At 45.5% G+C, this 13,605-nt stretch overlaps 1 protein-coding gene across 6 annotated transcripts in view; it reads left to right on the forward strand.

Moving 5' to 3' along the window:
* Positions 1–13,605, forward strand: part of LOC103186092 (guanine nucleotide-binding protein G(q) subunit alpha) — a 116,089-nt gene that overhangs the window by 2,917 nt on the left and 99,567 nt on the right. For 2 of the 6 annotated variants that reach the window (XM_042333631.1, XM_042333643.1), the window contains exon 2: positions 4,091–4,346. In XM_042333631.1, the coding sequence (XP_042189565.1) occupies positions 4,211–4,346 (136 nt within the window). In that variant the 5' untranslated portion in view covers positions 4,091–4,210. Of the gene's footprint in view, positions 1–2,057; positions 2,127–2,604; positions 2,858–4,090; positions 4,347–13,605 lie in introns of those variants that run through there. The other 4 variants (XM_042333640.1, XM_042333635.1, XM_042333637.1 and 1 more) reach the window with 4 other exon arrangements.

The raw sequence follows: 13,605 nt of genomic DNA on the forward strand, positions 1-13,605 counted from the left end.
ATACCGTTTTGAAATTCCTTAAAGTGTTTCACAGTGATGACTGTTGTGTTTAGTGACTTTTTTTGTTGGCAAACTGGGCAGCCAATTTGGGCATTGCAAACTTACTGAATAAAACACAGGGTGCTCAAAGCTCAAATTTTGAATACTGCACACATGCCAGTCCAGCACTCCTCCAGTGCTGCAATGGACTATCAGTCTAGAACTGAGCTCAAGTTCCAAAATGGGGCTTGAACCCATAACCCACCAAACAATATTTTACTTAAAAACGGGTTTGTTCCGAAACTAGGTCTACGTTTATATGTATGTGTGTGTATATATATATGTGTGTGTGTGTTTGTGTTGCATTTGTTAGTCTTAACTTCTGAGTTATGTTACATTGCAGAAAAGGGTTACATGTATTCCAACCATTAATGTATTATACTCCCAATAGTACCCGAGCTACACACAAAAGAAGTTACGTTGTTTAATCACATTTCGCAAAGGACTTTAAACACTGACACATAGACTTCTTCTCTCCAACGTCTCATTGGACAAATGTATTGTGGAGTGTGATTCTGAACATGAAGACTGTTGCCTTTCTGGAGGCTCGGTTCACTGCAGGGGCAGGTGGGGCTGTGTTTGACAGAGGCAAATAGCCTGCTGGCCTTGAATGTCCAAGCTCACCCGTGAGGAATGGCCACTTGGGACTGCTCTGGAGCATTGCAACTGTATCCCAGCACAAGTCAATTAATTCACGAGAGAAGAATTGGAGAAGGAAAATGGCAGCATTTTCCCCACCAATGAGGCTCGATTGCTATGCGCATTCCAGAAGTGCACTGATCAATACCTTCTCCGGTTTGTCTACAATCTACGCAATGCACTTTCCATCATCTCTGGACGTGTGAGACACCAGCCCGACCCCATCCCGAATCACTAACGTAATTCCCAACTGAATAGTGCCGTTGTTATTTGTGTCTGACATGATGTATGGAGCTGCACAGCACTGTGCGGGTAGAAAGGGTTACTGGTAAAGCCACGGAAGGCTCGGCGGTGGCTATAACATGTGGACGAATCCGTTCCTGTTAGTTGGAAGCACAGGTTTGGTAATAACATTTACCAATTGTGTAACATTTAGCAGTTTGTGGAACGTCTCACAGAGCGCCGAATGTTTCAGACGGCGAAATTATGAAGATTGCAGTGGTGTTAGAAAGCAGTGCACATAACCGTATACATGTTATCCTTTCTCGTACACTGCGTGTCGCGTGTTAAAACCTGGTGTGCTGGAAAGATCCTTAAAAAGGTAAAGAACCACACAGGTTTTGTCCAACAATTACCCGCACTGTAATATCGATGGATTATTTACGACGAATGCTTAACTGACAGCAACGCGCGGAGGATGTCACTGGAATGGATCAGCCCGTTATAGCGTTGTGCAAAACCTGCGCCCCATTTCACAAAGACCACTCATTGGCTTCGGCACTTTCCACCGCATCGAAATTGTAACCCGGAATAACTCATCAGCACATCCAGCGGGGAATGTGCTGCTCAAATGTGAACCAAATGCAACTGCTACGTACGTGCACATTCCGAGGCAAAAGAGGAGCAAGATCCCCACCCCCACCCCCACCCCACCCACCCCCGGCTCCTGTCCATCTGTCTAGACTCAGACCTTGAAGAGCCAACAATTGCAGCCAAGCTATTGCCCTAATATATTGCAGACTTTTATAGCCTGTAACCAACCTCACTGTTATTTAGTAGTTGACAAGTTACGATCCGTCACTTCACTTGCAACTTTAATGAAAGGTTATTTATTATTATTGTTATTGTTATGGTTGACCCTGGAACAATGTAGCTTGCCACCCAAATTGAAATAATGTACTGTATAGCCAGTGCCACCGTCGTATCTGCTTGTTCGTTTTTTTTATTTAAAAAAAACAAATCGGGATTAATAGAAAGATACCCACCAGCCCTTAATGAGTTAATATTCTTTTAACAAATGAAAATACACCCAAGTCGTTTTTTTTTTGCATGTTGTGCAATCGAGTGACCGTCCCATTGCATCAAGTGGGGGGGGGGGGACATGTGGCAGTGCTGATTTAAATTTCGGTGGTGTCTCACTCATTAAATTAGATCAAAGCTATGAGCAGGTCAGTTTTTAACAGTCATTCAACTGGGAGTACAGCACCGTTCACACTCTTCACCCCTTTCACCCCGATCCTAAATTAACGTCTCAAGATGACCTATTTCTGACTTAGTGTACAATCCGCACGTATCGTCCAGAAAGATAAATAAATCGCAGTTGGGGAACCAACTTTACAAGAATCCTTTGCTGGTTACAATTGACCACTGTGCTTCACATCGCTTTCCGTCAAGGATTCAGTCTTCAGCGTTGTTGCTCGTCGTAAAATGAACTCAACTCCTTTCCCTCCTCCCCAATGCCTTTAAATTCCATGAGCAATCTCATTTGATACAGGGAGCATCATCCTCATTTATAATGGAATGAAAAATGCAGGGAAAGGGGGGGGGAGGGAGGGGGGGGGTGCAAAGTCAATGAGAAAATGAGCATATTTAGAACATGAACAAATATATAGGTTAAAATACTAGTTAAAAACATGTGTTGAGGTGGGGGGGAGGTAGAGGAAAGAGGGCTATTATAATCACTGGATTATTTGTCGGGTGTGTGTGTGTGTGTGGCTTTTGCTGTGCAATGGTTGGGATTTTTGGAGGTGAATTCCCAAGTCTCTCTCCAGGATTTGCAGTGAGAGTGAGTGAGTGAGAGATTGTGAGTGGGTGAGTGAGTGAGTGAGTGGGTGAGTGTCCGCCATATTCTCTCCAGCTCACCACGCCCGTGGATCTGGTGGAAAGCAGCAGTCAGTCAGTCAGTCAGTCAGGGACTCTCACTCTCGTTCTGTCCGCTCTCAGCCGCCTTTCCAGCCGCACCCCGAGCCCGCACCCCAGCCCTCCCCGAGCCCGCACCCCAGCCCTCCCCGAGCCCGCACCCCAGCCTCCCCGAGCCCGCACCCCAGCCCTCCCCGAGCCCGCACCCCAGCCCTCCCGAGCCCGCACCCCAGCCCTCCCGAGCCCGCACCCCAGCCCTCCCCGAGCCCGCACCCCAGCCCTCCCCGAGCCCGCACCCCAGCCTCCCCGCCCGCACCCCAGCCCTCCCCGAGCCCGCACCCCAGCCCTCCCCGAGCCCGCACCCCAGCCCTCCCCGAGCCCGCACCCCAGCCCTCCCCGAGCCCGCACCCCAGCCCTCCCCGCCCGCACCCCAGCCCCGAGCCCGCACCCCAGCCCTGAGCCCGCACCCCAGCCCTCCCGAGCCCGCACCCCAGCCCCGAGCCCGCACCCCAGCCCTCCCCGAGCCCGCACCCTTGCCCTGAGCCCGCACCCCAGAGCCCGCACCCCAGCCCCGAGCCCGCACCCCAGCCCTGAGCCCGCACCCCAGCCCGAGCCCGCACCCCAGAGCCCGCACCCCAGCCCCGAGCCCGCACCCCAGCCCTGAGCCCGCACCCCAGCCCTGAGCCCGCACCCCAGAGCCCGCACCCCAGCCCCGAGTCCGCACCCCAGCCCTCCCCGAGCCCGCACCCCCGAGCCCGCACCCCAGCCCCGCCACAGGCAGAGGCAGACCAGCGCCCCGCACAACAACCGCCCATTGCAAAGCTTTGCAAAAAAAAGAGAGAGAACAACATCCCATTAAAGAGGGTGTCGCAGGATACACTTAAAAGCCCCACTGAAGCCAGAGAGCAACGAGAGAGGATTACAGACCCCCCTCTGCCCACCCCCCACCCTCTCCCTCTCCCCCTCCCTCTCACTCCCTCTCACTCTCTCTCTCAGTTTGGAGATTTTCTTTAATAGGGGTCGTGTCGCTTCGTTATTCTCTTCGATTGCGTTTGTTTTTTCTCTCTCTCTTCCCCCTCCACCCCCTTCCTCTCTTTTTTTTTTGGTGTTTTTTTGGGGGGGTTAAAAAAAATCCCAGACCCCCCCCCCCACTCCCCCCTTCCCCCAACCCAACCCCCACCCCCACCCCCACCACTCCCCCCACCCCCTCCCTCCCTCTCTCTAAAAAAGAGAGATCGTTTGAAAGAAACATTGTCATTTCTCCCATGTTCAGTGAAGTAGTGGAAGCCTGAGAGAGAGGAGAGGAGAGAGAGAGAGAGAGAGAGAGAGGAGAGAGGAACCAGAGGGAAAAACCAGGAGAGAGCGGGGAAGGAAACCCACACAAGTCGGCTACATGACTCTCGACTCCATCATGGCGTGCTGCCTGAGCGAGGAGGCGAAGGAAGCGAAAAGGATCAACGCGGAGATCGAGAGGCAACTGAAGAGAGACAAGAGGGATGCCCGCAGAGAGCTGAAGCTGCTGCTGCTCGGTGAGTGCCTCTCCCCCTCTCCCCCTCTCCCCGTCTGGGCTTCATCACTCACTCACACACACACTGTCTCACTCGCACAGCAAACCCCAGCGAGCGCTACTGCAGTCAAAAACATGGAGATCTCTTTTTTTTTCGCCCAAATGAATTAGATTTTTTTTGCTGTTGTTGCTCTATATGTGGTGGTGGGAGAAACATACAAACACCGCCCCCCCCCCCCCCCCCCCCCCCCCCCCCCCCCCCCCCCACACCCCCTCCTCCTCCTCCTCCCAACGCACACAGATAAGGAATGTTGTCAGGAATTATCTGTTTAAAGTGGACAGACACGTAACGTGCTGTATCACTCTGTAAAGGGAAAAGGGGGTTATATGGATACCTGACGTGTGTATGTTTAAAACAAATCGGAATCGTTAATCGAAGCTGTGTTTGTTTCAGGAAAGTAACGGGAATGGTTGTGCATGTTTATGTAAGGGTGTCTGTATGCCTAACGCCTTTTTACACACACACACGACACACACACAACCCCACCTACTCGCACCCTTACAAACGCCATGTATTCATTCAGGGAAATTATGGCATTGCTTCATGTACATTTGTGGTGACTGGCAAATCAGGCTCAGATCGAGCTTGGTCAGTTTGATTTGTATAAAACCACCAAGACTTGTTTGCACTTGAATGTTTTATTTTAGTAGTATGGAAATGAGAATTATTATATTGCTTGTCACGCCCCGTTCATATTTGAAAGAAGTCAACCTGGGTATCACTCTCCTCTCTGACCCAGAAGTTTGTGGGTTCAAGCGCCATGTAGGGACTTTGACCTCATCATCCAGACTGACATTCCAGTGCACTGCTGGGGAAATACTGGGGAGCTGGAGGTGCCATCCTTTGGATAAGATGTTAAAAGAGGTCATGCTTCTTTGTATGGATGTTAAAGATCCCGTGGTACTCTAATAAAAGAAAGGGAGCTCCTCCCAATGTCTTTACCATCAATCCGCAGCTAACATTGATCATTCGTTTCATGACTATTTGTGGGAAATTGCTGTGCACGTATTGGCTACTGCATTCACCAACAATTGCACAATCACTACACTTTGCAGTAAAATCATGTGAAGCTCTTTCAAATGTGTCAGTGATATAATAAGGCCTAATATAGAAAATACAAAGATTTTTTATTGTTTGTCAGATTTCCATGATGGGGTATCAGGAAGATATTTTGGGAATTTCCTACTTGTGATAACAAGTATCACAACAGCAATTTCAGCTCTCTGCGTGCATCCCTCTGCAAAAATATGATTATCACAGTCTGTTCTGATGTGCTTTGGATAATTAATTTTATTTACCAGTCACTTCTGAAGGTTTTTTGTTGGAGCAGTATATTATTTGGTCACTGGATATCTAGTATGAGTCGGAAACCTAACCAAATTAATGGAAGTTCAACAAATGCATGGTTTACACTTATTTGCTGTGGAGTATACACTCTCTACTCAGAGGGACAAACCCCACACTTAATCCCAGAGAATTGAGGTGCAAGTTTGCAAGAGCCAAAGTTTGGGAACCCCAGAGGTGTGTATTAAGGGTATTGTAGGATTTTAAATAAACCCACACAACTACCCATTGCCAAATAGTGATAAGATTACATTACTTGTCCAGCAAGTACCATCCTACTTGCTAAGGCTTTGAATAGCAGTGTTATCTGTAGCTAAATGAGAATAAACCCAACCACCAGCGGCTGATCTACACTTCCAAGTCTCACTAATGAGCCAGCCTGACTGCTCCATCATCAACAATGCCATGGAGTACTGCAAACCTGCCTGCAAAGGTGATGGATAAATGAGACTGTTGCAGAGGAACTGCTTGATACTGATCTTCCATTTCCAGACGCGTCACTTTGGGGCCAACAAAGAATGACCTGCTTGCCCTTCGTCCCCCTCCCCCACTACCACTACAAAGAAGGATAGTCACTTGTGGTCATTAGGCATGTGACAATTGTGGGTTTGAGCTCTTGCTAAGTGAATTGTAGGAACCAGAAACTCCTCATGAGCAGCAAAGTTCATCATTAAATATATTAGCGCATTGCCACATTGTCCTTTACCGCAGCCATGAAGGCAGACACATACATGCCATTGAGTGGTGGTTGCATTCCATTTCATAGAATTGAATGTTTGCATTAAAAGAAGTCAAACGTGTCGCAAGTTTGAACATAAATCTTTTAGATGAAGTACGTTTTTATTTTAATTGCATGCTTTCTCGCAACTTTGCAAGAGCTTGTGATACTTTTAGCATATCCAGTTAAAATAGGTTTTGGCCACATTATTGATCGTACAGAAGTTTAGTTCAGCCCATATAACCCAAAATGAGGAAGGAGTTAAATTCATCTCTTTAAGACTGATAATTGGAGTATCTTGTATCTGATAACTAAAAATAGGTCACCTATTTTCAGTTACAGCTCATTGTGACGTAATACTTAGAATTCTTTGAATGAAACCAATTATTTATTATATTATATATAATATTTGTATTGCTATTTTCATATAAATTTTTGTAGCTTGATGCATTAGGGAAGGAATATGAAAAGCTAGTGTGGAGAGACCACTGCTAGATATCATAATTGCAAAATAACTGTACTTGGTTGAAATGGGCACAGACAAGGGGTCAGATTTCACTAATGTGAAGCTTTTTGAGAAAAGAAAATCTACAGAACTAGTCACTAGTAAGGTTAACCAGTGGGAATTTACATATATGGACCAAATTGGAGGTGGAAGTGCAATGGCCAAAATGGTATATATTTAAAGAAATCTATTCTGGTGTTGTTTGAAGAAAAAATACCAGGTGCTTTTATTGAGCCATGTTACGTAACATCTGAATTCAAAATATCTGAGCGGATGCTCTGCTTCTCATCAGAAAGTAGGAGTGCATGCACCACATTATCATGAGTGAATGAATCAGATCGCAGTTGCAGTGAGGGATCATGTGTATCCAGATCATATGAGATGTCTTTATCTGTTGGACAGAGAGACAGATTGCCTCAAATGATATTTACATCTTGGGGCACATCCAGGAGATTTGGATAAATGTGCCTATTTCCCCACAACCCCTCAAGAAATCCTGCTGGGTTCTGGTTGCCACCTGTGTAATTAACCTGTCTTAAAATACAGCAAAAATAACACATCTATTCAATTCTATTGACTGAAAGCTGTAAATGCAGTCACTACATGTGAGAGTAGCAATCTTGAAGCTGTTTGAGATGTTTCAATTGTAAGGCACTATATCAAATGCAAGTTATTATTCATGTGTATCAAAATTGGTGATGTCTGGCTTGCAGTTTTAATAGATTTCTTAATGAGGGATCCTTTTAAAATTCTGTTTAACTGTTATGAATGTCCTGTAGCTCAATGATTAGAACACTTGCCTCGCAAGCGAGAGACCTGGGTTCGAATCCCGGCAGGGCGAAATGTGGGGCAAGATTCCTTACTCCACGTCTCTGTTTACCTACAACAACAACAACAACAAGATTCCATTTATAAAGCGCCTTTCACGTCAGGAGGACGTCCCAAGGCGCTGCACAGTTGGGTCATGACCCGAGCAGGGGGGAAATGGTCAGGGTGAGGGGAGGGAAGGGAGGGAGCGAGGAGGGGGGAAATGGTCAGGGTGAGGGGAGGGAAGGGAGGGAGCGAGGAGGGGGGAAATGGTCAGGGTGAGGGGAGGGAAGGGAGGGAGCGAGGAGGGGGGAAATGGTCAGGGTGAGGGGAGGGAAGGGAGGGAGCGAGGAGGGGGAAGAGAGTCGAGAGGGGAGCTGAAAGCACGGTCAAAGAGAAAGGTTTTGAGACCGGCCTTGAAGGAGGAAAGGGAGGAAGCGGCGAAGGCACTGGGGGATAGAGTTCCAGAGCCTCGGGGCTGAGAGGCTGAAGGCCCGACCACCGATGGTAGGGCGGTTGGGGCGGGGGACGTGGAGCAGACCGGAGCCAGAGGAACGGAGGGTACGGGCAGGTAGGTAGGGGGATAGTAGGTTGGAGAGGTAGGAGGGAGCAAGGCCGTGAATGGCCTTGTAGGTGAGGATGAGGATCTTGAAATCAATCCTCTGGGGGATGGGGAGCCAGTGGAGGCGAGCGAGGGTGGGAGTGATGTGGTCCCGAAGCCTGGTGCGGGACAGTACACGAGCTGCAGAGTTCTGAATGACCTGCAGCTTGTGGAGGGAGGTGGCGGGAAGGCCGGCGAGGAGAGAGTTCCCATAGTCCAGCCTTGAGGTGACAAAGGCGTGGACCAGGGTTTCAGCAGCGTGAGGGGTGAGGTAATGCCGTAGTCTGGCGATGTTCCGGAGGTGATGGAAGGCGGTGCCAGTTGTGGTGCGGATGTGAGGGAGAAAGGACAGCTCAGGGTCGAACAAAACGCCGAGGTTCCTGACTGGCTTTGAGAGGTGGAGAGTGCAGCCTTGGATGCTGATGGTGTCAGCGCCTGAGGTGCGGAGGCGCTGACGTGAGCCAATCAGGAGGGCCTCGGTTTTTCGCACGTTGAGCTGAAGAAAGTTGTCTCTCGTCCAGGACTCGATGTCGGACAGGCAGGCTGTCAGGACATCGGTGGTCGTGGAGTTGAGAGTAGAGGAGGAAAGGTAGAGTTGGGTGTCATCCGCATACATGTGGAAGTTAACTCCATGTCTGCGGATGATGTCACCAAGGGGGAGCATATAGAGGGTGAAGAGGAGGGGACCGAGGACAGAGCCCTGAGGGACACCACATGAGACAGTACGGGGGGTGGAGGAGAAGCCATTCGTCGAGACAAAGTGAAGACGGTGAGAAAGGTACGACCTAAACCATTCAAGGACAGTGCCTTGAAGGTTGAGGTGGGAGGACAAGCGGTGGAGTAGGATAGCGTGGTCGACCGTATCGAATGCTGCCGATAGGTCGAGGAGGACGAGGAGACAGAGGGAGCCCTGGTCACAGATGGTCAGGATATCATTGGTGACCTTGACCAGGGCAGTTTCTGTGCTATGGGCAGCACGGAAACCTGACTGAAGGGGTTCGAAAAGTGAATGGGTGGAAAGGAAAGAGCGCAGTTGGGAGGCGACAACTCTTTCCAAGACCTTGGAGAGAAAGGGGAGGTTGGAGATGGGCCGGTAGCTTGATAGCTGCGACGCATCAAGGGAGGGTTTTTTCAGGGTGGGCGTGATGATGGCAGTTTTTAATGGAATGGGGACAGAGCCAGAGGAGAGGGACAGGTTGATGATGTCAGTGATATGTGGGGCAAGAAAGTGGAGCTGGGAGATAAGGAGTGGAGTGGGGATGGGGTCAAGGGAGCAGGTGGTTGGTTTTAGGGATAGGATGAGTTCAGTGACAGACCTAGCAGTAAATAGGAACCTGGTTGTTAAGTTGATGGGTGGATTGCTTTTCTGAGGGTAATAATTCCTTTTTTTAAAAACAATTGGTCACTTCAATCCATGACTGTTTGTGGGACACTGCTGTGGACTATTGGCTGCAGCGTTTTGCCCACAAAATATACAATCAATTTACAGTATATTCTGTGAAGCTGTGGAGCTTTATAGGCGCTATATCAAATGCAAGGATCATTATTATGAATAAGTACATATCAATAATTATATTTTTTTGTTGCATAGAGTATTACAGCATGGAAATAGGCTAATTGGCCCAACTAGTCTCAACTGGTGTTTCTGTTCCACATGAGCCTTCACCCCTCCTAATCTTTTATTCTATACTCTTCGACCAATTTATTGTTGTATTCCCTTCTCCTGAATGATGCATGGCTTTCCTATTTTATATTTCATAGAATATTTTATATAAATCCAATATGTAAGTTGGTGCCTGCATATTTATTTATAAATTTATGTTTCAATAGCCTAAATATGAACATATAAATCATATTTTAATTTACTTATTTAAGGTGTCATTGTGAAGCACACCAATATCCATTAATATGGGGGCAATCTCATGCAAAATGTTTCCCTCTTTAAATTAATGTTTTGACCTACACAAGATACTTTTTATATAAAAAAAGAGTCATTGTCTTGTGTGTTCCTTCTCCACCCCCTCCCCCACGTGCACCCAAGTCAGTTAAAACATGAATGAGAAGGCACCTAAATATCCAAATTTGGAATATCACACACTGATTATTTTGAATTGAAACATAAGATTTGCCCACAAAATATACAGTCAATTCAACAACAAGAAGTCAATTCACTTTACAGTATATTCTATGAAGCTCTTTGAGATGTCTCAAAGACGTGATGAGGCACTATATCAAATGCAAGGATTATTATTATAAGATCTTGTTCTCATCTTTAGCCTGCATTGTTGAGCTTTTTTTCCAGTGTTTACAGACTGAAGCCTCTTCAAGGAAAATGGGCTGATCTAAGTATGTGTTATATCATAGGCTGATGATATAATGATGGGACAGTAGACCATTATTATCATTTGAATCTTGAATGAATACTAGTTGCTGTTATTGGGATGAAAGTTAAAATCAAGGAGTACAGATTATGCAATTGAGGATTTCAAAGTGTTTTTCATGGTACGTCCTCCCTACGTGAAAGGTGCTAAACAAATGTAATTTTGTATTTGTTGAATTGTATACTGGGCAGGGCTGCTGGCCCTATTGATATTTTCTTACTATGATCCCAAATTTGTTTTAATACATCAACTGACCTAAAATGAGGTTTATATTTGGATATTGTCTAACAGGCTTTGTTAGATTTACATTTTCAATAATGGATATTGGTAATCTCAACACTGTACAATGTATCCTTCAGGATTACAATTGTAACTTGTAATGACCAGCATTCTATTCTAGCTACTTGTGGGGCTGCACCAAAAAACACAAGATAAGTGTATATTTCACTGCTTGTTATTATCGTATAGCAGATGTTTATTCTTATTTCAGGGGAAACTATCTAGAGCAAACAAAAACATTAAACCATAGATATTTAGAGCACTGAAAGAAACCATTTAGATCATTGTGCCTGTGCTGGCTCTCTGAAAGACATATCTATTTAGCATGATTCTCATAGTTTTCCCATACCCTTTTATATTTCTCCTTTTCAGATATTTATCTAATTCCCCTTTAAAAGCTAATATGTTTTTGCCTCAATCATTTCTATGTAAACAATTCTATCTATCTATCTATCTATCTGTCTGTCTGCCTGTCTGTCTGCCTGTCTGTCTGTCTGTCTGTCTGTCTGTCTGTCTGTCTGTCTGTCTGTCTGTCTGTCTGTCTGTCTGTCTGTCTGTCTGTCTGTCTGTCTGTCTGTCTGTCTGTCTGTCTGTCTGTCTGTCTGTCTGTCTGTCTGTCTGTCTGTCTGTCTGTCTGTCTGTCTGTCTGTCTGTCTGTCTGTCTGTCTGTCTGTCTGTCTGTCTGTCTGTCTGTCTGTCTGTCTGTCTGTCTGTCTGTCTGTCTGTCTATCTATGGCTCCCTTTTCTCTTTTGGTAATTACCTTAGCAATAACAACAACTTGCACTTATATAGTGCCCTCCATGCAGGGTGGGTCTCAGAGCTCTTAAATATTTGCTCTCCAGTTATTGATTCACTGACTAATGGAAAATTATTTCTCCCTGTTTACTTTATAAAAGTCTCATCTCGAGCTTCTCTGTTACAGGGACATTTTAAAACTTGTCAGAGTTGTACAATCAGAGAGACTACAGTACTCAAGGAGGCTATTCGGCCAATTGACTATCTGCTGGTGGCAGCTCCTCTGCTGAAGCTAATTGCATCTTTTATATTCTTCCGCTTCAATTTGTTTCAAATTCCCTTTTAAAAATTGTTATGAGCTTAGTCCCAATTGCAACATCAGGAATAGCATTACATTATTCTGATAACCCTCTGTGTGGAAAAACTTGCAAGTGAATATATTTGTCATTTAATCTCATTTAATTCCTGACCTTATATCCCCGAGTTACCAATTTACCAAGCAGCAGTAATAATCATTTACTATTTATCTTCTCAAAATCATTTAGAGATCGTTCCAAACTTTTAAGTCTCTCTTCATAATTATAAGCATTATCCCTCATCTCCTTTTCAATCTATGCTGTACCTTTTCCATGCTGTCGTTTCTATGTGCAGAACTGCATCACGTGCATCCAACTGCAGCCTGACCACATAAGGCTTAGTGTTCCTAATTGGATTTTGGTTGTATGAGTAGATCAGTAATTTCAGACTATAAGCGGCTGATAATGACGAATAAGTGTGAGATGGGAAAATATTCTCAAAATTTCCATTGCTATAAATCTACCTCAACAACATTTATATTGTGCCTTTCACATTGGCAGGATGTCTCAATAAAGTCCTTCATACAGCTGACTGGGAAGCCCAGTGGTGGGGGAGCAGAGTAGGGTGGGAGGAAGATGGCCGAAAGTGAGGTCAAAGAGATGGTTAATCATTTAAAAGTGGGAAGGAAGGGTATGGGGCAGAGAGACTCCTGGAATGGAGTATGAGATATCAGTGTAAGAATGGCTGAAGGAATTGGAGAATTGAGCAGATTGGGTCACTGTTAGCTAAACTGAGGAAGTGGCCAGGTTGGTAGGGTTGTAGTTTATTGGAAGTGTCAAATAAAATTACTTCAAGGAAGGAAGTGTGGTATTCCTCATGGTGCAGACCAAGTGTTGGTACCTGAGCCCTTCTTGATGTCGATGATACTGCACTACACCACGCTGCACTTCAACCATGGAACCTTCAGTAGGCTTCTTTCCATAATGTGGTGAATGTGTTCAATTATATGGTACAAATGGTGTGAAAGAGTAATGAAATTGATCTTGACATTTAATTTTGGGTGAATACGGTCCTGTACTACTAGCTCTTTTGTTTAAACAGTGAATTGCTGGTAGATAAACTATTCTGCATGTGTTGATATAATGTATTTGTGGTATAATGTATTTGACTGTATTTTACTTTTCTCATTTCTTAAAACTCAGATTCAGCTTGTGGGAAATGTGTTTTTTTTTAAAAAAAGATGATGTGTATGTGTTTTGGAGAAAGGTAAGTGTTTTGAATGACTCTTAATGCCTGTTTAGGCTGGGGTGAAAAAGCCACAGAGCTGCTGGAGTTAGGTTACTCAGCCAGAAAAGAGACTCATTTGATGTATGCAGCAGGTCTATCTTCACTCACTGAGATCCACATTATTTTGGTCTATGGTCCTCAATGCTAAAAATGATCATTAATTAAGTGTATGTTCCCGACTTCTAATGTTCTAAATGTTCTAATTTGTTAGGAAAATAATATGCACTTTTTCTAATTTGTTAACAAAAGTATATTCATTGCCTTC

This window comes from Callorhinchus milii, unplaced genomic scaffold (genome assembly GCF_018977255.1).
Source record: "Callorhinchus milii isolate IMCB2004 unplaced genomic scaffold, IMCB_Cmil_1.0 Scaffold1, whole genome shotgun sequence".
NCBI classification, from domain to species: Eukaryota; Metazoa; Chordata; class Chondrichthyes; order Chimaeriformes; family Callorhinchidae; genus Callorhinchus; species Callorhinchus milii.